Source organism: Phocoena sinus, chromosome 1 (genome assembly GCF_008692025.1).
Source record: "Phocoena sinus isolate mPhoSin1 chromosome 1, mPhoSin1.pri, whole genome shotgun sequence".
Taxonomy (NCBI): Eukaryota; Metazoa; Chordata; class Mammalia; order Artiodactyla; family Phocoenidae; genus Phocoena; species Phocoena sinus.
This window is the reverse complement of record NC_045763.1, coordinates 61,261,264-61,287,160: the sequence shown is the minus strand read 5'-3', so window position 1 is coordinate 61,287,160 and position 25,897 is coordinate 61,261,264. Positions and strand designations below refer to the sequence as shown.

Genomic DNA, 25,897 nt, shown 5'->3' with positions numbered 1-25,897 from the left:
AATAAAAAGGAATACTTTCTCTTTGTAAAAAGAAATTCAAGCAATGAAGGGAATATGTGATTTAGCAATCTTATCTTCCAGAGTGAACTACTGTTCCCCCTGTGTGACGTATATTCTACCAGACTTTTACGTGCATATTTTTACACACATTTTTATTTGATTTATGCAGGAGTCTCTCCGTTTCCTTGTCTCTATAGTAGCCCCCTTGTAATCTATTCTGGATACATACTTTTCTAAGGTATGAGTGACTGGGTGACTTTTCTAAAAGGCAAATCGCATCATGCTATTCCCGTTTTGATTTTGTTCTTTTTTGCTTTGTGTGTGTGTGTGTGTTTACTATTCTCCTGTTTAACATCCCTAAAAGGCTATCCATTTCTTGTAGGATAATGTCTAAACTTTTGAGATAACTTACAAAATCCTACACGATCTGGCCCCTTCCTATTTCTCTAGCCCTGGAGTTACAATTGACTGTGCTACATTCCACCTTTGATGCATTGGGAAGTTTTTCCAACTGTCAAATGAAGATTGAAAATACTACTTATCACAAGGAAATAGCATATAAAGTGCTGAGCCTACCGCCTGTTTCAGAGGCTATTGTGGAAGAAGAAAATGTTTTTGTACATAGGTGTCCAGTCCCTCTTGCTTTCTGAGTAGGAGGACCCTTTGAGGTGCAGATTGCCCATGCAATGCTTGAACAGAATTGGAACACCTCCCCACCCCCAGCCCCCGGCCTCCCCCCCTCCCAGACACACACACAAGAAAGAAAAGGAAGAAGGGAAGAATGACATTAATTTGAATAGATTTGAAAGGCGATGGAAGGTGAAACCTGAGTAGCAGGGAAGGATGAAGAGAGGACAGTTCCCACAGGAGTTTTTATTTGGAGGGGTGGTGTTATGGAGGTAGTGATAAAGTTGGTTTAAGAAAGAGTTTTGAGAGAAGCAGGTGTCAGAGTAAATGGGACTTAGGAGAGATAAACAGGTTAATATCTTTCGGACATTGCTAACTCCTCTGCCCTCCAGTTCCCAACAGCTTTAGTTATTTTGTCAAGGTCAGATTTATGTTCTTCAGAATTTGACGCTAGGTCGAGGCTGGCCATGAACTAGTCCAGCGATATTCCGGTTGCACAATTATTGTTTGCCATCCTTCAGGGTCCACTCCCCATGCTTTAACTCTGACGCCTGCCCGAAATTCATTCATCCGACAATATTTGAATGACCTCCCCTCTCCCAGTCTGCTGAATAGCCTGTTATCCAGGGTCAGTCCCTAAACTTCGGTGGTGGCTTTTCTGACACTCCAACACTAAAATTTGCCTCCCCCCACCCTTTTTTTTTTCGTGCAACCCAGCACTCCGCATCCACTTCATTCGCAGTTACATTTTGTACTCAATTGCTTGACTATCTTTCCTCCTCTAACGAGCACCTTGTAGCCAGGAGTGGTGTTTTATAAATCTACTAGCAGAGTGTACGGCACGAAGTAGATGCTTAGCGAAAGTTTATTGAATGAGTGTCCTGTGCATTTCAGTGACATCATATCCTGTGTGCCTTGGCGTCAGTCAGCACTCCTGAGGGAGGCCCAGAGGTCGCAGGGTTTGTCATTGTTTATAACGTGCATCGAATATCTGAAACGCAGGCTAAGGTTTCAGACGGCCCACAAGAAGCGCGGACATCAGGACGCTGGATCCCGGTCTTTTAGTTCAGAGACTGCAGCTTGGGGCGGGAACCCACTGCCTGGGAAGCGCCGGCATTCTGCAACCCTGGGAACAGAACCTGCGAGGGAGGGAGCAGGCAGCTCACTTATCGCGGTGTTTCCTCCCTCCTCCCTCCCAGGGGAGTTCTCGCGAGAGAAGCCAGGGGAAGATGGCCGTCCCCTGTTTTTCGGTGTGAAGCAGTGGCGGCGGCTGCGGCGGTGGAGACGGGGATTCTGGTGTCGTGGGCACCTGAACTCTAGCTCCCCCCAGCGAGCGCGCGTCCCTTCGTGCCTAGGCGAGAGCCGGCTCTTCTTCCTCCGGGAGATGCGTTTGTCCCGGGCTCGGGGGCGCTCTGGGAGTTCATGCTGCGCTGGAGTATCCTGGCCACCGCTCTAATCGCCTTGTGCGGCCGCAGCGCAAGCTTCGTCGCCAGGGGTGAACCTCCTGGATCCCCTCTCTGCCCCTGGCGGCGATGACCGGAGAGAAGATCCGCTCATTGCGGAGGGACCACAAGCCCAGCAAAGAAGAGGGGGACCTGCTGGAGCCCGGGGATGAGGAAGCGGCGGCTGCCCTCGGCGGCACCTTTCCCGGAGGCAGGATTGGCACAGGCAGCAGCAGCAAGGGCGGTAGAGCCTGTCATAAGATCTTCAGTAACCATCACCACCGGCTACAGCTGAAGACAGCTCCGGCCTCCTCCAATCCCCCCGGCGCCCCGGCCCTGCCGCTGCACAATTCCTCCGTGACTACCACCTCCCAGTCCCCGGCTCTTTTAGCGGGCACCAACCCCGTTGCTGTCGTCGCAGGTGGAGGCAGTTGCCCCGCACACTACCCGGTGCACGAGTGCGTCTTCAAGGGGGATGTGAGGAGACTGTCCTCTCTCATCCGCACGCACAATATCGGGCAGAAAGATAATCACGGTGAGGAGTGCTCGCCCCTGTCCACCTCTCCTTCCCAGAGCCTAGGTTGTGTCTCCCCAGGCCTCTGAAATCCTAACAGACCCTTCTTTCCTCTCTTTTGCCCACCATTCCAAGCCAAATGCCCGTAAATCTTGTAATAGCATGCCAGTGGTTCGGGATTGGTTCTTGTGGGTGCGAAGGAATGTTTCTCCTTGGCTACTTCAAACTCTAGAAGCTGTTTGGTTTATGTTTGAGACAGGGCTTCAGTGTGTTGATTCTTGACCATAAGAAATTTTAGATTGCCTCTCATCCCACCCTGGTTATCATCCATTGTTTATTGAACTGTATCTTTTCTTCTTCAACCCCCTACCCCCTTGGGATCTTGAATTTGAACATATAAATTACCCAACTCCTTCATGCCCAGGTACAAATCCCAACCTGACTGCAACTGGTTGTGATTTCTACGTGTCATCAGGTTGTCTGTTTCTTTTCTTTCTTTTTCTTTTACTTTTAGGAAGCTTAGTTTGGTACAAAGTGTTTACACTTTGCAAATGCTTTGATTTCTGAAAGCCACAGTACAAATTTGTTGGCATTTGATACCTGGAGCATGTAAAGTGACTTCTGAGTGGCTAAGATTTTGTTGAAGTAGAGCTTAGAGTTTTTTGCTTGTTTTAGATAGATAATTGCTAATAGTAATGTTTTATCTTGATGATCTGTGACTAAAAATAGTACTATGATTTTTCATAGTAACCTCATCATATCCTACATGACAACATATAGTGTCATTTGTTATTCAAGGACTGTATTTCTACTTTTTGCTTTAATTTATTAGCTGAATTTTTTTCTGTTTCTTCTAAAAACATAATGTGACTGAGTTGACATTTAAGCCACAGTAAATTAATGAAAACTATAGTCAACACTGATATTTTCAACATTTGATAGGCCGTTTTAAACTGGGTAGTTGGCAAATATTTTTAATAGCTCAGCTTTTAACTGAACGTGAGTATTGTATACATTCAGTTAGAACACACTCAACTCTGCTCAAAATAGTGCAACACATTAATGAAATACTTGCCTCTGGAATAACCTCCCTTAATTCTGTTGGACTCTAGGCTTCTTATGTACAATTAGGGCAAAAATTGACATTAAAAGAAAAAAGTAAGATTTCTGTTGGTTGTATAATTCTCTAACAACTGCATTTGTATTCTGAATTACAATATTGTAGAATTACTACCTCTCATTTATCAAAAATCAAATCCTCCAGAGTGTTCCTAAAAGCTGCACCCAGTTTTTCATTCCTACATTTAATTTACTTAATTACTTTACTGTTGTTGCAACGACATAATATTGTTCGTTCATGGTAATTATTTTCTAACCCTTTGGGAAACAGTTTTTAGTGGGAGATCTGTTGTAGCTTCGGGTTGTTTAGTTATTAGGACATTTTTTCAGATTGGTCTTCATAGTAGCTATATATATATATAGTTTATCTTATGGCCATTGCCTTTAAATTGTAGAGTTCCATTACATTGAAATGTACCTGAAAATAGATAAAACTTTGTTTTTGAGAGTTGATTCCCTTTGAAAGAAGAAAGAGGTGACTATGACTGACAAAGTATGATAGTATAGTATGTTAGAACTGATTTTCTTGACTGATCACAGAAGGTACTGAATTGCAGGATTATTGGGCTTGCATATGTCATCTAGCATTTACGAGTTGGTTTGTTAAAGTACAAATTCTGTTCAAAGTAATTAGAATCCTGAATATCCTTGAACTCTTCCTTAGCCCACTCAAATTCTCTAAGTCGTCTTGATATACTAAATGCTTGCATTGTACTTAGCTGCCCTTACATTGTTGATTTTATTTTTTTAATTGACGTATAGTTGACTTACAATGTTTCAGGTGTATAGCAAAGCGATTCAGTTTTATATATATATGTATTTTAGATTTTTTCAGATTCTTTTCCATTATAGGTTATTGCAAGATACTGAGTATAGTTCCCTGTACTATACAGTAGGTCCTTGTTGTTTATCTGTTTTATATATAGTAGTGTGTATCTGTTAATCCCAAATTCCCAATTTATCACCCCCCTCCCTTTCCCCTTTGGTAATCATAAATTTGTTTTTTATGTCTGTGAGTCTATTTCTGTTTTGAAAATAAGTTCATTTGTATCCTTTTTTTAGATTTCACATATAAGTGATATCATAAGATATTTGTCTTTCTCCGATTTACTTAGTCTGATAATCTAGGTCAATCTATATTGCTGCAAATGGCAATTATTTCATTCTTTTTTATGGCTGAGTAGTATTCCATTGTCTATATATACCACATCTTCTTTATCCATTCATCTATCCGTGGACATTTAAATTACTTCCATGTCTTGGCTATTGTAAATTGTGCTGCTGTGTACATTGGTGTGCATGTATCTTTTCGAATTAGAGTTTTCATCTTTTCTAGATATATGCCCAGGAGTGGGATTGATGGATCATATGGTAACTTTATCTTTAGTTTTTTAAGGAACCTCCATACTGTTCTTAAAGGCTGCACCAGGTTACATTCTGTTACATTGTTGATATTTTTGATGAATGTAACCAATGGTTCACATACCTATGGAAAATGTAATTGTTTTGCCTGCAATTTACATTCTCATCTCCTGCAGTGAAGACTCCTAAGGAAGAGTGGCTTCTATTTAATGTGCTACTTCTTTAATCTCCTTTTCCCCTGTAGCTGCATAATTTCCCTGCTATATTACATTACTTTTACTCATGAAATTTTACTGACCTGGATACTTTAGTCTTTTTAGATTATTTTTCCTTTCAAATTACAAAAGATAAATGTGTTTTGAGTCACCCAACAAAAACAAGCTCTTTGTTATATTTGGATTGTTATAGCATGATGAGTACATAGCAGAATCATACACTCATACAGGTGCATAGCAGAGCCATACAATTATATCACATCATATGACATAGTTTTATATTCATTAGATGTTCCTTCCATAATGTAATGATGATGATGATCATCATCAAAGATAATAATAGTTTATTAAATACATCAGCGCTATGCTAAGTGTTTACATACATTATTACATTTAATTCTCACAATAACCCTGCTATAAAGGGTAGCTTTATCCTTGTTTTAAAGGTGAGGAAAGTGAAGCCTGGAGAGTCAAGAAAACTTTGCCAAAGTTGCATACTTAGTAAATAAGCTCCAAAGCTGGGAACTGAACTGACAGCAGGAACTCCAAAGCACATGATCAGCCTGTTTGTAAATATTTCTGTTGATCGGGATGCACTATTTTGCAAAGAAGTCAATTTTAATAATGTGTATGTGGCAATTTATGGCAAAGTTCTTTAATATATATTTCTCATTTAGTACTTGTAGAGAGAGAATGCCACTGAACAGCTCACAGAGATTTTCTGTAGAGCCCAAATCTCTTACTGTTGTTATGTTTCTTTTTATGTAATGGCACGGATAAATAGGCTACTTTGTCTACATGATAGCCCTTTAGGTATTTGACAAGCAAGAGCTATCATGTTCTCCTTATCTTCAGGTTAAACATTCCTAACTTCCGTATCCATTCTTCATATGACATGGTTTATAAAATTTTAAGAATGGTTCCTGAAACACAGTAAATGCTATAGAGGTGTATTAAAAAAGTAAATGAAAATCTTAGTCATCTTCTTTTAGTGAAACTCTGGTTTGTTAGTTCTTTCCTTTGAGGATGGTGCCCAGAACTAGCCTTAGTGTTGAAGCTATAGTAGCCTCATCAGCAAAGACAGAGACTATATTTATTGCTCTAAGGAATACACATTTAGTAATGTATATTAGTAAAGAGCATACATTAAATAATATAGTACAAGAGTATGTAGATTTTTTCTCAAGTAAGTGGCTGTCTTTCTGTTCTGTGCTTTTTTGTCCTTATTTTTTTTTTTAACCTAAAAACATGACTTTACATTTATTAATTTTTATCTTGTTAATCTTGATCCTTTATTCTACCTACCTGGAAAGCTTATTGAATCCTAATTTGGTCACTATTTAGCTCACTGTTCATTAGCTCTTTCAGTTTGCAGTGATCTCTGAATTGAAAAACTTTTTTTGGTGTGTGTGTATGTATGTGTATTTACAAATTATTGTCAAATTGAGTAGGAGCAAGGATAGAGCTTTTTCTTTTATGGAAAAATGTTAGTTGAGTTTGAATTGCTTTTTCTAAGCCATCAATTATATTAAGGAATATTGTATTTGGATCCAAACATATCTCTTGAAATATAAGTTAAATACAGTAACAGCCATAATATCATATATATACTGTGTTCAACTATGCCAATGATTTTGACACATGGTATATTTAATAACAGCTTTTCTCGGGTGGGGAAAAAGATACATTAAGTGTACAAAAATTACTTAAACCTTATATCATTAGTATATCTTTAGTTATATACCCCCCCCCTTTTTTTTTTAAATATAGGATTAAAGTTTAAGTCTAGGCTTTTTTTCACATTGAGTGTGAAGATTTTTCTGAATCCTTTTTTGCCATTGGTAGTTAAACAAAGCATCATGGTAACATGCTATTTTTTTTATAGTTGGTGCTAATGATTTTTACTTCTTCCCCTTTAGAACTGAGAATGCTTATGAAGTTTACAGAAGACTTTCTTGATTTTGACTGCATCCTATTTGTTAAACTTGTAATTTTGTTTTTTCCCTTAATTGAGTCAAATATCTTTGGAAGTTAAGCACCTTATCTTGGACATTAGTCAGAAGCTTTTAGGGGCCAGAGTGACAAAAGTTCTTGATATATGAATTGCTCAAACCAGCGTTTCCTAGATGTGAAAATTCCTGATCTATTCTGAGAGGTTTGGCAGTTTCTACTGCCTTTAATTACATCGTCTGGCATGTGACAAGCCATCTTCTCTATACACAATTAATTTTCATTTTTACTGAATTGTAGTGTAATCTTCTTGAAGCTATTTTACATAGTGATTAGAGATTTCAAATTTAAAATAAAAGTCAGTTTGAGAATATTCCTGCCAATGCAGGTAACTCAATGAAGTGATAAAGAAATAGTTAACTTGTGTCTGGTGGCTGACAGATTTCTTCAGACAGAGATTTTAAAACATCTTACGTTCAGAAAATTTAAAAATGTACATTTGAGAATGGAGGCGATAGGAAATCTTTTTGGTGCCCATACAATATGTTTATTTTGGCTTATTCTATATGAATTGATCTTTCTTTTGATATCATTTTCTCTGCTTCGTTTTTGTCCCTAACCTTCATGATGGGTGATACAAGAGAATAAAGCACAATATGTCTGTTTGAGAAAAGGCGACTATAAAGGTAAACTTTGCATGGAAAAAGAAATCTTGAAGTCTCAGGTGAACAATTTTAGTCAAGAGGCACATCTTTAAAAGAACACTAGTAGTTTTGTATCTGTCCTCCTCGTGTTTTGTAGTCTTTTCTGAATTTTGTTTTTGGAAGGCATACTTCATTTTCCCTTAGGAAAAAAAGTGGTTTCTGGAGGCCCAAGATAATTAAAGTTTTATGCACTGTCACTGGGTATGAGGGTGATTTGTTTGTGAAATCTGTCACTCCACTGATCCTGTGGGGTTGATTCAGTTGATCTCCATGACTGTATGAATAGAACCTTCTTCCTTTCACCTTTTCCTGCATGTGCATCTCCAACAGAATAGGACTGTCCTGGTGTTAAATGAGTTCCTGATGCCATCACCATTAGCACTATAGAACATGAACTGCTACTTGAAATTGTGATATGAACACATCTGCAGAGCTACCTCTGAAGAGCTGCCTTCACTGAACCACAGTAGAAGTAGGAAGTCTGACCTTCAAACTTTGGCAAAAAAGGAAGCAGAAATGAGCAATTACTGATGATATTGTGTCCTGGGCATCGGCAATGAAGCAGGAGAATTCTGGAGGACTTATTGGAGAATTGAATATGTCTGTCCCAAGTTAATGGCATTCATAAGTCATAGAAATCTAAATGAAGAGTACAAGGTAATTGTCAGGATGCTTTGTGTTCTAGAAAAGGAGTGTAGATTCTCCAAAATTGGATAGGGGCTGGAAAGACAAACAGTATATTCCTGTTCATATACCATTTATTTCACTGGGGAGCGGTAGAAGATCAGTTTTAGAGCAAGACAGAAGCATGTCAAATGAGGGTAGGAAAAAGGGAAAAGGTCTCTTTTCTAACTGTTTAAAGATTATGAATGGTGTTAGTTATCAGGATATGTGAGGTTTAACTGTGTGGTTGCATTTCATCTGTTCTTAAGCCTGTTAGTCTTGTTGGTATCCCAAAGATCATCTGTAAAACTAGAAGGCTTTTTCTATATATGGAATCAGATCTGAGTTGGAGACCATGCTTCTCTACAAACTGGTTTTTATGTAATTGTACTATTTATTTAACTGCTGAAATAAGTTGATATAATAATATCTATCTCTTGGGGCATTATAGTCTTAAATGGGAGACCACACTTGAAAATATTTTAATGATGAAGGCTCATATCATAGTAATATCCATTAATATCAATATCTTGCTGTACTTTTGCTGTGACGTCCCTTTCAGTAGAGGACATTCTAGTTTTTGAGGTTTAGTTAGGACTTCATTCAATTGAGGTTTTATCTGCTTCTTGAATTTATACTGCCTATCAGTTTGCTAAAAGGTTTATTTGCCTCTCCTGTCAGTCATCTTTCGTCTACTACTGGTGCAACTTGGTTCAGAACATTTGGATTCTTGGCTGTAGATATCTGTCAGGTGTGTTAGTTTATCCTCTCTTAATCAGCACTGCGCTGACTTCTATAAAGCCACCTGTGCTGTGTTGCATATCCTCTTGGATATTGGTTGGCTTTCATAGAGAATTGTGTGGATACCTGCATTGTCCTGAGGTAAAATGCTTTTTGGAGAGTAAAAATAGATTTTAACACTATTCTAATGGTTCTTCATAGTTTTTTTCCCCCTTTTTTTGTTCATTCATTCCTTCACTTAACAGATATATACTGAACTCCTGATATGTGATAAACAGTGTTTTAGGTGCTGGGGTTACAGCAGTGAACAAAATGAACAAAGTTATTCCTGCTGTCAGGGAGCTTACATTCTAATGGGGGAAGATAAATAATAAACGAACTAATAAAAATATAGTAAAGAGAATATGGCAGAAAAGAGTTTTAGGCAGAGAATTGCAAACACAAAGGTACCATGTTCAAAGAATAGTGTGGCTGGAACAGGCAGAGAGTGGTAGGATATGGGAGATTTTGAGACCGGGGTGTAAACATGTAGAATTTTTGCAGGCCATTGTTAAGGATTTTGGCTTTTACTTTGAATAACATAGGAAACTATTTGAGGGTTTTGAATAGTCAGGTAACATGATCTGATTTTAAAAGGCTCTTTCTGGCTAATATATGAGGCAGAAAAGAAACTGGTGGGGGGCATGGGTCAATTTAACATGCTGTTATTATAAGTGGGGGTAACTGGAAATAATGAGAAGGTAGAGCTGGTTAGGAGTCGATGATAGATTGAAAGTAATGTGTGTGTGTGAGTTTTAGTACTATAGTACCATTTATGAGAGAAAGCACAAAAATTCTCCCTTTTTATTGCTTGCTTGGATGAGACTTGAAGATGTCTGTGGAAGCTGGAGCTGTGTTGGTTCTAGGACTTGTAATTTCCTGCTTTGCTCCCTCGTTAGGGGGCACATGAAGTCAAAACTATTTTTGTAATAACCCAAAGTCATTGTTTGCCTTTTTCACAGCGCTGACATTTTCACTGATGGTACAAAAGCAGTGGTGGGTAAAATTGTTGGAACATTAGCATGAATCAAGGTACCAAACTGCTAGTAGTCACTGTATTATTCACTGCCGTGTACTTGAAGTAGGAAAAAAAAAAGCCAATTTCACAATGTCTTTGATGAAGGTGTAGAAATTGTTAATTTTTAAGTCTTAATCTTGAGTACAGACTTTTTATTCTTTGTGACATAATGTGAATTATGCATAATACTTTTCTGCTGCATACTGAAGAGAAAAAAAGGGAGAACATTTGTGCAGTTGAATTGTAAGCCAAACTAGCTGCTTTTGTCATGGAACACCATTTTTATTTGAAAGAACAGCTTACACACAAACTATGGTTATCACAATTTGGATATTTGGCATACATTTTCTGGAAATTGGATGAAGTGAACCTGTGACCTCAAGGAAAACAATTGACAATATTTGTTGCCAATTAAAAAATTCAAGCTTTGAAATGAAATTTAGAATTTGGAAAACTTGTCTCTGTCACTGTAAGCTTGACAGCTTCCTAGTATTTAAAGACTGTTCTGGTCAGATTGGTGATATTACTAAATGTGATTTAAAAATTTTTGTATACTGAAATGTGTTGACATTTGGAAGATCTGCATAACTCAGTAAATCAGTATTTTTTAGACTGATCAACGCCTGATGTTACAAAACCATGCATCAGTAAAAGATCCATTCAAAGTGTAAGAGAAACCAATGAATTTCAGAGTACCACAGTACAAAAAATTTATTGATACGGTTTGAGATCTCACATGGCAACAAACCTTAAAGAAATAACCACTTACTAAGTTTTGGTGTAGTATCAAAGAATACCGCCAATTATTTGGAAAGGCTGTTAAAATACTCCTCTTTTTTTTTCAAGTGTATATCGTCTGAATCTGGATTTTCTTCATATACTTCACAACAGCATTTACACCTGACTGAATGCAGAACCAGTTATAAAAACCCAGCTGTCTTCTATTAGGCCAGACATTAAATTAAATTTGTTTTTATTTTTAATTACAGAATTTAAAATAGTACCACTCTTGTCATTCTTTTTGTTTTGTTTTGGAAAATTGCAATTTTTTTCATAAAAAAATTATATTAACATGTAATGGTTTTAACAATTTTAATTTCTAACGTAAATAGCAATAGATTTATTCATATAAGAGATTTTTGGGATCTTCAATAATTCTTAAGAGTATAATGGGGTCTTGAAACCAGAAAGTTTGAAATCTGTTGGTATAGTAAAAAGAATACTGGTTTTAGAGTCATGACTCCCACAATTTCTGGATATGTAATTTTAGGAAATTACTTAACCATTTTTAGATGTATTTTTCTTATGACATGTGAAATAGGAATAATCTTTGTCTCACAGGGTTAGGGAGCAAATTAAATAAGATATCTAAAGTATACAGCATAGTGCTGGGCACATAGTATATAATATATGCCCTGTAAATGCTAGCCATTTGGTTGATAATTTGCATACTTTGACTATAGTGGTCTTAATATTACTGGAATGTTTTTTACTCATTTAACGAAACAGAGTACAGTTTTGTTTACCAAGTTAGAACCAAGGCATCCAATTTCAGATTTAAAAGTATATTTTGAAAAGTTAACAGAGAAAGTTATTTTAAGTTTTTAGTGTCCTTTGTGTAACAAATTAGTTCAAGCAGTAGGTTGAGGTCTTAGAAAACTGAGGGGATAGTAGGTAAAGGGTCAAACTAGGATACTTGAGCACTTAGTTTCATGATACATTTAGTCAGTAAAGTAAATGTGGTATTGGGTAGATAATGATGTTGATAAAGATTATTTTGCATTTAAAATATTGAAATCATAGCATGACATTTGGCATCCTTGATTGTAAGTAGTATGTATTTCTGATTATGTTCTTACCTTAAAGTGAGAGGGACTGGATCGTTGAACTCAAAGTCATTTCTAGTTCATAAATCTTTTGAAATCGTGATTAATTTGGACTTGTAATGGGAAGTTCCATTTGTAACTTAAGTAGGTGCTGAGGCTTTTACCTTTTCATCTATATGTTCTTGGAGGGTTTAAGAAAACAAAGAGTACTTATCTAGGTGCATAAATGCCTTGATTTCTTCACCTGTATGCTCTAGAGTGTAAGTTTTTGAATAGTTACTATGTTCACATGCTACAAAAGTATAAAATGATATAAAAGGATATGATGTAAAAATAAAATTTCTCTCCCACCTGTCTTTATCCACCCAGTTATCCTCTTTGACAGCAGCTAGTATTATCAGTTTTTTGTTTTCTTTTTCTGCTACCATTTAGAACATGGTACTTTTTTTTTCTTCTGAAAGATAGGGAAGTGAAGAAAGAACTATTACAACCTTTCCTACTATTAGGACAAAAATGGATATTCAGAAATTTATATGTTTGATTTTAAATGTCTTTCTCTTTTCTTATTTTTAAATTTATATCTCCAGCCTCGACTTCTCCTTGGATTTCCAGATTTTATAATTATCTCCACTTGGGAATCTCAGAGATATTTCACAATTTATTTGTCCAAAATGGAGTTATCATTTTCCACTTCCCACCTGGCCATCTAGTAAATCACATCATTTGGCTATCCAGTTCTCAAGTGTCAATCACTGGGATCATTCTTTGTCTTACCCCCTCTTTTTACCCATACATGTCTAATTAACAAGTTATTTTGAATCAGTCTACTTTCTGTCTCCACTGCTACCACTTTGAGACCAACCAATTTTATTATCTTTTCCCTGGAATACTGCACCAGACTCATAACTAGTCTCCCTATGTCCCCTTCCATTCCATTCTCTGTATGTTAAGAATAGTGATCTTAAAATGTAATTTGTATCATGTCATGTCCCTACTCAAGGTCCTTTAATGCCTTCTCCACTTAAAAGTAAGTTCATATTTTTTACCATATGTTATAGAACCTTGCATGATCTAGCCTTTTCTTCTCTGATATAATCTTTTACCAATCCCTCCTTTTTTTCTATGTCTGGCCATACTTATTTTCTTTCAGTTCCTTGAACATGCCAGGTTATTTCTGGCCTCTGTCTGGAAAGCATTTCTTCTCATTCTTTGATTTCATAGTTCTTACTTAGCTTTTAGATCTCATTTTAGAGAGATTTTCCTGACTTAAATATCAAAAAGTATGTCTGTCCTTATTATTTTCAGCCTTAGCCTTTTATTTTTCTCAACACTTACAGTCTATTTTGTTTCATTTTATATTTCTCTTTCTTTTATGAATATAAACTCCACGAGGGCAAGAATTATTTCTAGGTTATTAATGGTTGAATCTCTAGTGTCTAGCACTATGCCTAGCACATAGTGATCCTCAGTAAATATTTATTGAATGGAAATGAATGGATTTTCCTTCTGGGTAAAATGTTGGAGAAATAACAGAACCTACGAACTCCTTCTAACTTTGTATTAAAATACAATGATAACTCTAGAATCAAGTAAACTAGATAATGAGAGAAATTTTTAATAATAGTAATGTAGTATGATTAAATATAGAAATTATATTGATGAATGACAGGTGTTCTTTCCTGTCACCTGTAATGTGACATGAAACCCTTAGTGATTAGAGCACTGGTCTACAAACATTTCATTAAAGGGCAAGATAGTGAATATTATAGGCTTGCAGGCCATACCATTTGTTGCATGAAAGTAGTCATAGACAATTCATAAACAATCAGCATGTGGCTGTGTTCCAGTAAAACTTTACGTCATGTTCCTGAATTAGAGGATGAAGAAGTTTCTAATATGGAAAACAGATGGCAGGAGCAAGTATGTGCTTGACAGCAAGCTTACCCTTTCTTCTTGCCTTCATTTATTGTTATCATTAAGACTTAAAACAGTAGAAAAAAAATAAAACTTTTTCTGGTACCTTATTTTGAATAGAGAAATTCACACTAGAAGCAAGTGGGCAAGAGAGCTTATTTTAGTTGAGAGCTAGACTAACCTTGGTGATGGTTGTTAAGGAACAATAAATCCAGTGAAAAGGCCTTTTTAAGGAAGACTTTTTCTTTTAAAATTATTAGGAGAGTGAATAAGTTTTAACTTATCGGCCACCTATCTCTTATTTATCTTTAAACAGCTTTATTCTGATATAATTCCTATAGCATGCAGTTGAACCATTTAAAGTTACAATGAAATGGTTTTTGGTATATTTAGAGTTGTGCAACCATTACCACAATCACTTTGAGAACATTTTTATCACCTTAAAAAGAAATCATGTATTTTTTTTACCTTTCACTGGCCCCCACTCCATTTCCTCCAGCCCTAGACAATCTCTAATCTACTTTCTGTCTCTTTAGATTTTATTATTCTAGACACTTCACGTAAATGGAAATCACACAATCTGTGGTCTTTCACTTAGCACATTGTATTTTAAGGTTCATTCGTGTTGTAGCATGTATCACTATTTCATTCCTTTTTATTGCCGATTAAGATTACATTGTATGGATGTACCTCATTTTGTTTGCACATTCATCAATTAATGGACATCTGAGTTGTTTCTACTTTTTGGCTATTATGAGTAATGCTGCTATGAACACTTGTATATAAGTTTTTGTGTGGACATGTTTTCATTTTCTTGGGTATATATCTTTTGCTGGGTCATGTGATAAGTCTCTGTTTACCATTTTGAGGAACTACCAAACTGTTCTGCAAAGTGGTTGCACTATTTTACTGGCCCAACAGCAGTGTTTGAGGATTTCAGTTTTTCCTCCTTTCCAACACTTGTTATAGCCATCCTAGTGAGCATAAAGTTGTGTCTCCTTATGGTTTTGATTTGTATTTTCTTAATGGCTAATGATTTTGAGCATCTTTTCATGTGCTTTTTGGCCATTTGTATGTCTTCTTTGGAGAAATGGCTATTCATATATTCCCATTTTTAAATTGGGTTGTCTTTTTTTTTTTTTTTTTTTTTTTTTGCGGTACGCGGGCCTCTCACCGCTGTGGCCTCTCCCGTTGCAGAGCACAGGCTCCGGACGCACAGGCTCAGCGGCCATGGCTCACGGGCCCAGCCACTCCGCGGCATGTGGGATCTTCCCGGACCGGGGCACGAACCCGTGTCCCCTGCATCGGCAGGCAGACTCTCAACCACTGCGCCACCAGGGAAGCGTGGGTTGTCTTTTTATTATTTAGTTTTAAGAGTTTATTTAGAGTATTAGAGTCTCATAGGAAAGTGCTTAAATATCAGCTTGTTCTTTTAGCTTCAGAGTGTAGAGGAGTTTCTGCTATTTATTCTCTTGAATGTTGAGAGGATAGTGAGGGCAATATGCTTGTCCTTTCCCATATTAGATCTGAATAAATCATTTCAGGATGGATGAGCAGAAAAAGAAAATCCATTTGAGAGTCTTTGGAAAACAGTTATTATAAAAGAAGCATCATTATAAGTATCCTGAAGATACTGTTAGGAATACTATAAGAAGTAGAAGAAAAGTTTAGAAAATAATTGCCTTGTTTTTCAGTAACACATAAAACAGTTTGTTTCTTTAATACTGTTAAATAGTGATGTGAAGAAAACAGTCCAAATTATGAAGATACTATGGAAATTTTAAAAAATATAGTCACTGCATTAAAATGATCTAAATTGAGTACAGAAAGTAAAGTTTTGACAGTAAAGAAAATTGAATGAGTGATGTACAAAAATAATTTGAAAACAAAGACTGTAGAGGAAAAGGAGACAGATTAAAAGAATGAAGGACAAGTTATAAATGTGGACTTTACATGTGTGGATTGTATTCTATGAATAATATGAATTTCTAGAGAATAAAACAGAAGAAATGGATCAGAGGCAACACCCAAAGCTATAAATAAAGAAGAAAATATTTTTTTATCTAAACTTTGTTCTGATTCCAAAGTTAGAGCTCATAATTTGTTCCGGGGAAAATTAATGAAAAGAGATCTGCATATCTTCACACTATTTTTTTTTTTTTAATTGTCCAAGCAGCGTGGCTTGTGGGATCTTAGTTCCCCTGACCAGAGATTAGACCCAGGCCCTCAGCAGTGAAAGTGCAGAGTCCTTAACCACTGGACTGCCAGGGAATTCCCTCTTGGTGCTATTTTAAAATTGAATGATTCCTACATATATACAAGTAAAAAGCACAGATTACTATAATATTGAACTAAAATGTATATCAATTTGGCCTCAGACCTCGCCAATGTTAGAACATACTTGATACACCATCTGCCAACTGTAGAATTCTTTCTAGCCAAATATTCATTTGTGAAAGCAATAGTAACATTCTAGAAAATAGACCAACCATCATGATATCATTCCTGAAAAATATTATTCAAAGAAGTATCTCAGATTGGAAGGGTTAAATGACTAACCCAAGAAAGGAGACGTGTCCGAAAAGGACTGATAATGAATTTTAAACCAGTTAAATATACCATAGATCAGTCTAATAATTAAAGCAAATATGATTATAATCCTGAGAGCAAATTTCCAACCCCCCCCCCAAAAAAAAACACTTTTGCTTCAAATTTTGAAAGACATGTAATCTATAATGGGTAAGGAAATGGTTTATAACCACTGATTAAATTAGTGAAACAAAAATGGAGCCAGAGGAGACATAAAAGTACTGAACTCTTTATAATTGCATCAAAAAGAATAAAATACCTAGGAATAAACCTACTTAAAGAGGTTAAAGACCTGTACTAGGAAAGCTATAAGACACTGATGAAAGAAATTGAAGACAACACTGATGGAAAGATATACCATGTTCATGGATTGGAAGAATTACTATTGCTGAAATGGCTATACCACCCAAAGCAGTCTACAGACTCAGTGCAATCCCTATCAAAATACTAAGGGCATTTTTCACAGAGCTAGAATGAATAATTCTAAAATTTGTATGGAAACACAAAAGACCCTGATTAGCAAAGGCAGTCTTGACAAAGAAGAACAGAGCTGGAGGGATCATGCTCCCTGACTTCAAACTGTACTACAAAGCTACAGTAACCAAAACAGTATGGTACTGGCACAAAAACAGACACATAGATCAATGGAAGAGAATAGAGGGTCCAGAAATAAACCCACGAACATATGGTCAATTAATCTATGACTTTGTCATAGGAGGCAAGAATATACAATGGAGAAAAGACAGTCTCTTTAATAATTGATGCTGGGAAAACTGGACAACTACATGTCAAAGAATGAAATTAGAACATTCTCTAACACCATATACAAAAATAAAGTCAAAATGGATTAAAGACATAAATGTAAGAACAGAAATCATAAAGCTTCTCAGAAGAAAACATAGGCAAACACTCTTTGACATAAATAGTAGCAAAATGTTTTTGGATCTGTCTCCTAAAGCAAAGGAAAAAAAAGCAAAAATAAACAAACAGGACCTAATTAAACCTGAAAGCATTTGCATAGCAAAGGAAACCACTGACAAAAATGAAATGGCAACCTATGGAATGGGAGAAAATATTTGCAAATGATCTGATCAACAAGGGGTTAATATCCAAAATATATAAACAACTCATATAACTCAACGTCAAAAAAAAAAAAACCCAGTTGAAAAATGAGACAGAAGATCTGAATAGACAGTTTTTCAAAGAAGACATACAGATTGTTGACAGGCACATGAAAAGATGTTCAACATTGTTTAATCGTCAGAGAAATGCAAATTAAAATCACAATGAGATATCACCTCACACCTGTCAGAATGGCTGTCATCAAAAGGAACACAAATAATAAAACAACTATACTCCAATAAAAATTAATTTAAAAAAACACAAATAACAAATGTTGACGAGGATATGGAGAAAAGGGAACCCTAGTACCCAGTTGGTAGGAATGCAAATTGGTGCAGCCACCATGGAAAACAGTATGGAGTTTTCTCTAAAAACTAAAAATAGAACTACCATATGACCCAGCAATTCCTCTCTTGGGTATTTATCTGAAAAAAGCTGAAAACACTAATTCAAAAAGATACATGCACCCCAATGTTCATAGCAACGTTCTTTACAATTGCCAAGATATGGAAGCGACCTAAGTGTCCATCAGCAGATGAATGGATAAAGAAGATGTGGTTTACATACAATGGAGTATTACTCAGCCATAAAAAAGAATGGAATTTTGCCATTTGTAACAACATTGATGAACTTGGAGGGTATTGTGCTAAATAAGTCAGACAGAGAAAGACAAATACTATATGATATTACTTATATGTGGAATATAAAAAGTAAAATAGACTAGTGAATATAACAAAAAAGAAACAGTCACAGATATACAGAAGAGTTGCAGATATAGATATGGGGAGAGGGAAAGGGAGACAAGAAGAGGGTAGTGGATTAAGAGGTACAGACTACCATGTATAAAATAAATAGGCTACAAGGATAATAATACAGGGAATATAGCCAATATTTTTTAATAACTATAAATGGAATATAACCTTTAAAATTGTGAATCATTGTGTTATACACCAACTATACCTCAGTAAAAAAGAAAAAGTCCAGACCTCTTCATTTGTTGTAATGGGAATCAAAAGTATAGTTTACTTTTTTACTTTGAGTGTTAGATAAGTATGAGTTTAAAAATGTGTTCTAGGACTTCCCTGGTGGCACAGTGGTTAAGAATCCGCCTGCCAATGCAGGGGACACGGGTTCGGGCCCTGGTCCGGGAAGATCCCACATGCCGTGGAGCAACTAAGCCCGTGTGCCACAACTACTGAGCCTGCGCTCTAGAGCCCGCGAGCCACAACTACTGAGCCCACGTGCCACAACTATTGAAGCCCGCACGCCTAGAGCCCGTGCTCCAAAACAAAGAGAAACCACCACAGTGAGAAGCCTGTGCACCACAACGAAGAGTAGCCCCTGCTCACTGAAACTATAGAAAGCCTGCGCACAGCAATGAAGACCCAGTGCAGCCAAAAATAAATAAATAAATTTATTTAAAAAATAAGGGTGGTTCTAAAAAGTTAGTTTGCTATAAATAGAATTTAAAATCTATCTATAATCTGTTATTGTGGAAGATGAATTTTAAAAGTCCAAATTAAAAAAAAAAAAGTAGGAAAGCATAGCCACAGGACTTAAAAAACAGAAATCTCCAAAAGTATGGTTGTGTCAAATAAAGCTTTATATTCCCATATTGTGTTAGTAATGATTCTTGGATTTACAAGTGATAGAAACTCATTGCAAACTAGCTTAAGCCCCAAAGTATTTATTGATTCATATAACTGAAGATGATAGGGTAGGAGACAATAGTGACATGATTGTATCCAGATTTCCTGCAGTATCATCAGGACTTTTGTTGGCGGTGGGGCGAGTATTGTACAATTTTTTAGATCTGGTGTTATGTAGAATTTAATTCTTCCCTCTTGCAGTTGGGCTTTCTCCTATGTCAGAGTTCTTCAACCTCTACACTTGACATTTTGTGCTGGATGATTCTGTGTGGTGGGAACCTATCCTGTGCACTATAGGTATTTAGTAGCATCCCTGGCCTCTACCTTCTAGGTGCCATTAGCACCCCCCACTCCCCAGTTTTGACAGCCAAAAATGTGCCAGACATTGCCACATATTCTCTGGGGGATAAAATTGTCCCTGATTCAGACCCGCTAATCTATATGGTAGAGACTATGCAGTCTCATACTCAGAACCTTAAAGTACTAAGGTTCCAATGGCAAGAGACAGTTTTCCTCACTGGCTCAAGTACAAAAAAAAAATGCAGAAAAGAACCTTGACCCAGGTGGGAATTGTGCCCTTCCCTGAAACTATTTTCTAATTAGGTATCAGACTAGTTGGGTTTGTGTCATGTGTCTTCCCTGGTTCATGTACTTAAGGTATGGCATTTGTTACTAAGAGAAAGGAGTAGTGAAGAAATTCCAAAAGTAACAACGATGACATCTACTAACTAAAAGGGGAAAAGGACTTCCACACATACTTGAAGGAGAATAGTGAAAAATGGAAATTTTATTGTTGAGTCAATGGTAAAGAAAAGAAAGCTATGAATCCTCAAGATTAATTGCTGATAAAATTGAATTTGAGGTAAAAATGATTTAAAAGTGCTAAGAGAGTAATTATATTTTGATAGAAGTTATGATCATTAGCACTCATAAAAGTATTGCATCTTTATGCACTAATCAAAAGAGTATAAAAAAATAGAAAGCAAATTATTAACAAAGATGGAGAAAAGTTAACACATAAAATCAAAGTAGAACTTCTGCCTCTAGTAATGATGAACTAGATAATGAGGACAACTCTTCTTTAGAAGGCAATAAGAATAAAATATTCTACTTTAAGGACATTGGAGATCTAACGAGGTAGGAAGGGATACTGGGCCAAGATCTGGCAGAAGATGGAAATCCAAAGATGCAAACCTAAGATTTGAGGTTACTTTTCCCCAGCAGCTTTTGTGAATCCAGAAGAAGCAGTTAAGAGGCTGAGCAGTACTTTTGACAGCCTTGGTGAGCTAAGAGGACAAAAGATGGAGGTCAGGGCCCACCAGGTGTGGGGTATCTCTTAAACATGCTGCTTTTGGGGATGGAAACTTGAAGAGCTGCAGCTTAGGAATAAGGTTGAACTGCAGGTAAATCAGCTCTGATATAGGTTGAAGCATAGCTTTGAGTCATTTGTGAGGGCCGGAAAAAAAATGTCAATCCCTGGATTAGTCTAGTACCCCCAGCCACATGTCAGAAGCAAATAAAAGTCTCTGTAGAATTTGTTTCTTAGGCTTCAAGATTTTTGCAGAAGGAGTTAATTAAATATGTTCAGCATACAATTAAAGATGACCAGCATTATAGGGAAACTAGACAACATGAATGAGAACCAGAGAGAAGCAATAAGAGAAACAGAGCCATGAGAGCTTCATTTATTGTAATTATTACTAGACAGACTTTATTTTTTATTTATTTACTTAATAGAAGTATAGTTGATTTACAATGTTGTGTTAGTTTCTGGTGTACAGCAAAGTGATTCAGTTATACATATATATATATTCCTTTTCAGATTTTTTTCCATTGTAGTTTATTACAAGATATTGAGTATAGCTCTCTGTGCTATACAGTAGGACCTTGTTGTTTATCTATTTTATATATAGTAGTTTGTATGGACAGAGACTTTAAATAACAATGTTTATTATGTTCTTGGGGGATGAGAGACAAGTTTGAATATTTTAGTGGAGAACTGGAAATTATGAAAATTGAGGTAACATATTTGGAAAATAATTCAATAGAAATTCTCAAATGGAAATATATAATAACTGAATTAAAAACTAAATAAATGGGCTTAATACAGTTTAGATCCTGAAGAAGACAGAACTCATGATCTTGGAAATATGTCAGGAGAAAATATCTACAATGAAAAAGGGAAAGAAATTTTTTAAAAAATTAAAAATGGTAAGAGTAGTTCTATGTTATTTGAACCCCAAGAGAGAATATGGGGCTAAAGCAATATTTGAGGAGACAGTTGCTGAGAATTTTCCAAAATTGATGAAAGACACCAATTCAGAGATTTAACAAGTCCAACCCAAGTAGAATAAAAAAAGGATTCCACATTGGAGTGAAATGGCTGAAAAAAAAATCTTAAATGCAGCCAGAGAAGTCACATTACTTTAAAAGGATCAGTAGAAATTCCTACAGCTGACTTCTCAACAAAAAAGAAAACCATAAGACTACATAGAATACTGAAGAAAATAACAGCCAATCAAGAATTATATACCCTGTACAATATCCTTTGAAGTTGAATAAACATTTACAATCAAAAACCTAAGAGAATTCACTTATCAGACCACCACTAAAAGAAATACTGAAGGATGTGTTTCAGATAGAAGAGAAATGATTCTAATGGAAGGCTAGAGAGGTAGGAAGGAATGAAGAGCAACAAAAGTGGTAAGAAATCTTAAATGAATATTGATTCTATAAGGTACAAATAAAGACTCATGGCACTAGATAACAGCATATAAATCTGGATGGAGGGAATGAAGTTAGTGTTCTAAGGTCAATGACTTGCTCTCAAGAAGGGAATGTGCCATTTAACATTAGACTTTGATAAATCAAGGATGCATATTGTAAACTCTAGAGCTGTGCTGTCTAATAGAAAGCCAATGCAAGCCACATTTATAACTAAGTTTTTTAAGAGCCACATAAAATAGAAGTAGGTGAAATTAATTTTACTACTACATTTTATTTAACCCAAAATATCCAAAACATTATTTTAACATGATGATCAATATAAAACATTATTGAGATACTTTACATTCTTGTTTTTCATACTAAGTCTTCAAAATCCCACTTATGGCACATCTCAGTTCAGACTAGCCACATTTCAAATACTTGGTAACCACATGTAGCTACCATATGGGACAGTGCATCTCTAGGATAACTACTAAAAGAATAGTAAAATAAAAAAATATATATACCTTCCATCCACAGATAAAAAACCAAAATGGAATAATGAAAACAATCAATTTAGAAGAAGGTAAGAAAGATGAGGAAAAGGAACATGGAACCAGCAGGACAAACAGAAAGCACAAAGCTGGATGGTAGATTAAACTCCAATAATATCAGTAAGTATAACATATGAGGCTGGATTAAATGCTCTGGTTAAAAGACAAATATTATCTTACTGTATGAAAAAACACCCAACTACATACAGTTGGAAACACATCTGAAATATAACAATATTGAAAGTGAGAGGAGTGAAAAATATATTCCATGTAAATATCAATCAAAAAATTTGGAATAGTTATATTAACATCATAGTAGGTTTTAAAGCAGAAAACATCTGAGATAAAGAGGTGCTTCAAGATGAAAATCATTTGTTGAACTAGGAAAGTATAAGGATTTGATTTGTACTTAGTAACATAGCTGAAAATATATCAAGCAAAGTTGCTAGAAGTACAAGAAGACATAGAGACCCCCAATTACAGTGGGATATTTTTAACATTCCTCTTTCTTTAACACACTGACAAAAAACCAGTAAGGATATAAAAGATATGAACAACACAAACTGGATCTAGTAGGTTTATATGAAATGCTGTACCCAAAACCCTTAAGATACATGTTCTTTTCAAGGTTACAGAAAACATTTACAAAAATTGACCAAACTTGACCATAAAGCAACTCTCAACATGTTTCATTGAGATTATACTGAGTCTGTTCTCTGATCACAGTGTAATTAAACTAGAAATTATTAATAAAAAGGTAAATATACTAGGAAATGGTAAAAAAATCAAACATTTAAGAATCCATTTCAAGAAATTAGTAAAAGAACAACTTAACTTGCTTAATTTCCCAAGTTGAGTCTATTTTACCCGAATAACAGAAGAAAAGTAATAAAAGAGCAAGAATTATTGAATTAAAACAGACATTAAGTAGCAACATGCCAAAACTTTGTTCTTTAAAAAAGTGCATAAAATTAATAAACCTCAGACTGATCAAAGAAAAAGAAAACACAAGTAACAAATGTGAATGAAAAGTGGGGCATCTGCATAAATTTTAATGTCATTAAAAAGTCATGGATATTGTGAACAAAATGTATGACAATAGGTGGCAATTTATATGACATGGACAGAATCCCTGAAAAATTTAATTTGTCAAAATGCACACAAAAAGGAATTAGAAAACATAAGTACTCTTGTTATTATTAAAGACAATGAATCTGTAATAAAAATGTTCACTCAAAGGAAACTCCAAGGCTAGATGGTTTTACAAGTGTATTCGTGTAAACATTTAGGAAAAATAACACCAAAAGTTTTACAATTACATTACTTAATTATGGAAACATTTGAGTTTGCAACCCTTGCCTAAGGTAATGCCTGTTGCGTTTTAGTGATCAGGTTTCTGTAACTATTTGATATTTTTAAGGTTTGTTTCTATAGTCAGAACTTTTTCTTATGCCTTCATTCACGAATGCTTATTGACTATTTTGAATGTGCGATGTGTATTGGAAGCATTTCATATACATAAATGAACAAAATATGTATCTAGTTATCCTGAGGTTAATGTCTAATGAAGGAGACAGATGTTTACACAAAAAATTTAAAGTACAGTTTAGTGTGAAAAGTGCTGCAATCAAAAGATGGGTATAGAGAGCTTTGGGAGCAGTGCAGAGGGACATCTGATTGTCTAGAGAAGACTTCAGTGAATAGGTGATGTTTGAGCTAAGCCCTAAAAGGTGAGTATTAACTTGCCAGGCAGATCGGGAAGGAATATTTAGGAAGGATTAATAAAATGTGTGAATATCGAGAACCTGGCTTATTGGAGAATTTATTGTATGCAGTTCAGGTGAAATACAGGGTAAGGAAGAAAATAGGAGAAGAAAGGAAGGTAAGGACATATCTCAAGAACCTTTTATGCCATGTTAAGGATAAAATATGGACCACTTCCAGCCTTTTAAGTGTAACATGGTCAAGTTTTTGTTTTAAAATTATTATTCCAATATAGAGAGGAGATTGAAATGGGGCAAAACTTGAGGCAGGGAGACTTGAAGGTTGTTGCAGTAGATATTCAGGTAAGGTGATGAGAACTTAAACTAGAAAAGAGGTGGGAATTAAGAATGATAATCCGAAGTAAAGGCTTTGGTTTTGGCATAGTGTTGAGCTTTTGTTTCTGGCACCAATTTGTCAACACGTTTGTTTACTTTTTATGACTGCTTTTTGGTTTTGATAAATTGTCATAGAATGTGAATGCAAACTTATGAAAATAGTTCAATATTTAGAAAAGGTGGAAGACGATCTTATTCTAGACCAATAAAATTGGAAATTGATACTTATACATGTGGATTTCTTTTCTTGTTTTCTGGAGCTGATTAGAAATAAAATAAATGTTTAGATTAACAAGGTACTGTTTTTAGTAAAACAGAAAATGTGTATCTTCTACAGACCCACCTAGGATTTAGCATTTTGAGACAGAAGAAATTGTTTACCTTTGCAATATACTTTTTTTTTAAATTGAAGTATAATTGTCATACATTTTATTACTTTCAAGTGTATAACAGTGATTTCATGTTTGTATATAGTGAAATGATTACCACAAGAAGTCTGGTTAATATCCATCACCATACATAATTCAAAATATTTTTTTTTCTTGTGATGAGAACTTCTAAGATCTACTCTTAGCAACTTTCTAACATGCAGTATAATAATAGTCATGCTGTATATTACATCCCTGTGGCATTTTTTTGACTGAAAGTTTGTACCTTTTGATTCTCTTCACCCCTTTCGCCTACGCTCCCATTCTCCACCTTTGGCAACCACCAGTTCATTCTCAGTATATATATATATTCATATATATTTAAAAGATTCCACATATAAATGAGATAATACAATATTTGTCTTTATCTGACTTATTTCACTTAGCATAATGCCCTCAGGGTCCATCTCTGTTGTTACAGATGGCAAGATGTTATTCTTTTTTTAATGGCTAAATAATATTCCACTGTGTGTGTGTGTGTGTGTGTGTGTGTGTGTGTGTGTACACATACACACTGATTTTCTTTATCCATTCATCTGTTGATGGACACTTTGGTTGTTTCCATATCTTGGCTGTTGTAAATAATGCTGCAATGAACATGGGGCGTGCATATATT

General features: G+C 35.6%; 1 protein-coding gene across 1 annotated transcript in view; it reads left to right on the top strand.

The window, feature by feature from the left end:
• Positions 1–1,819: 1,819 nt before the first annotated feature.
• The window catches only part of ANKRD13C (ankyrin repeat domain 13C), an 80,608-nt gene continuing 56,530 nt past the window's right edge, over positions 1,820–25,897 (top strand). The window contains exon 1 of the mRNA XM_032648343.1: positions 1,820–2,604. Coding sequence (XP_032504234.1) covers positions 2,160–2,604 — 445 coding nt within the window. The 5' untranslated portion in view covers positions 1,820–2,159. The remainder of the gene's footprint in view (positions 2,605–25,897) is intronic.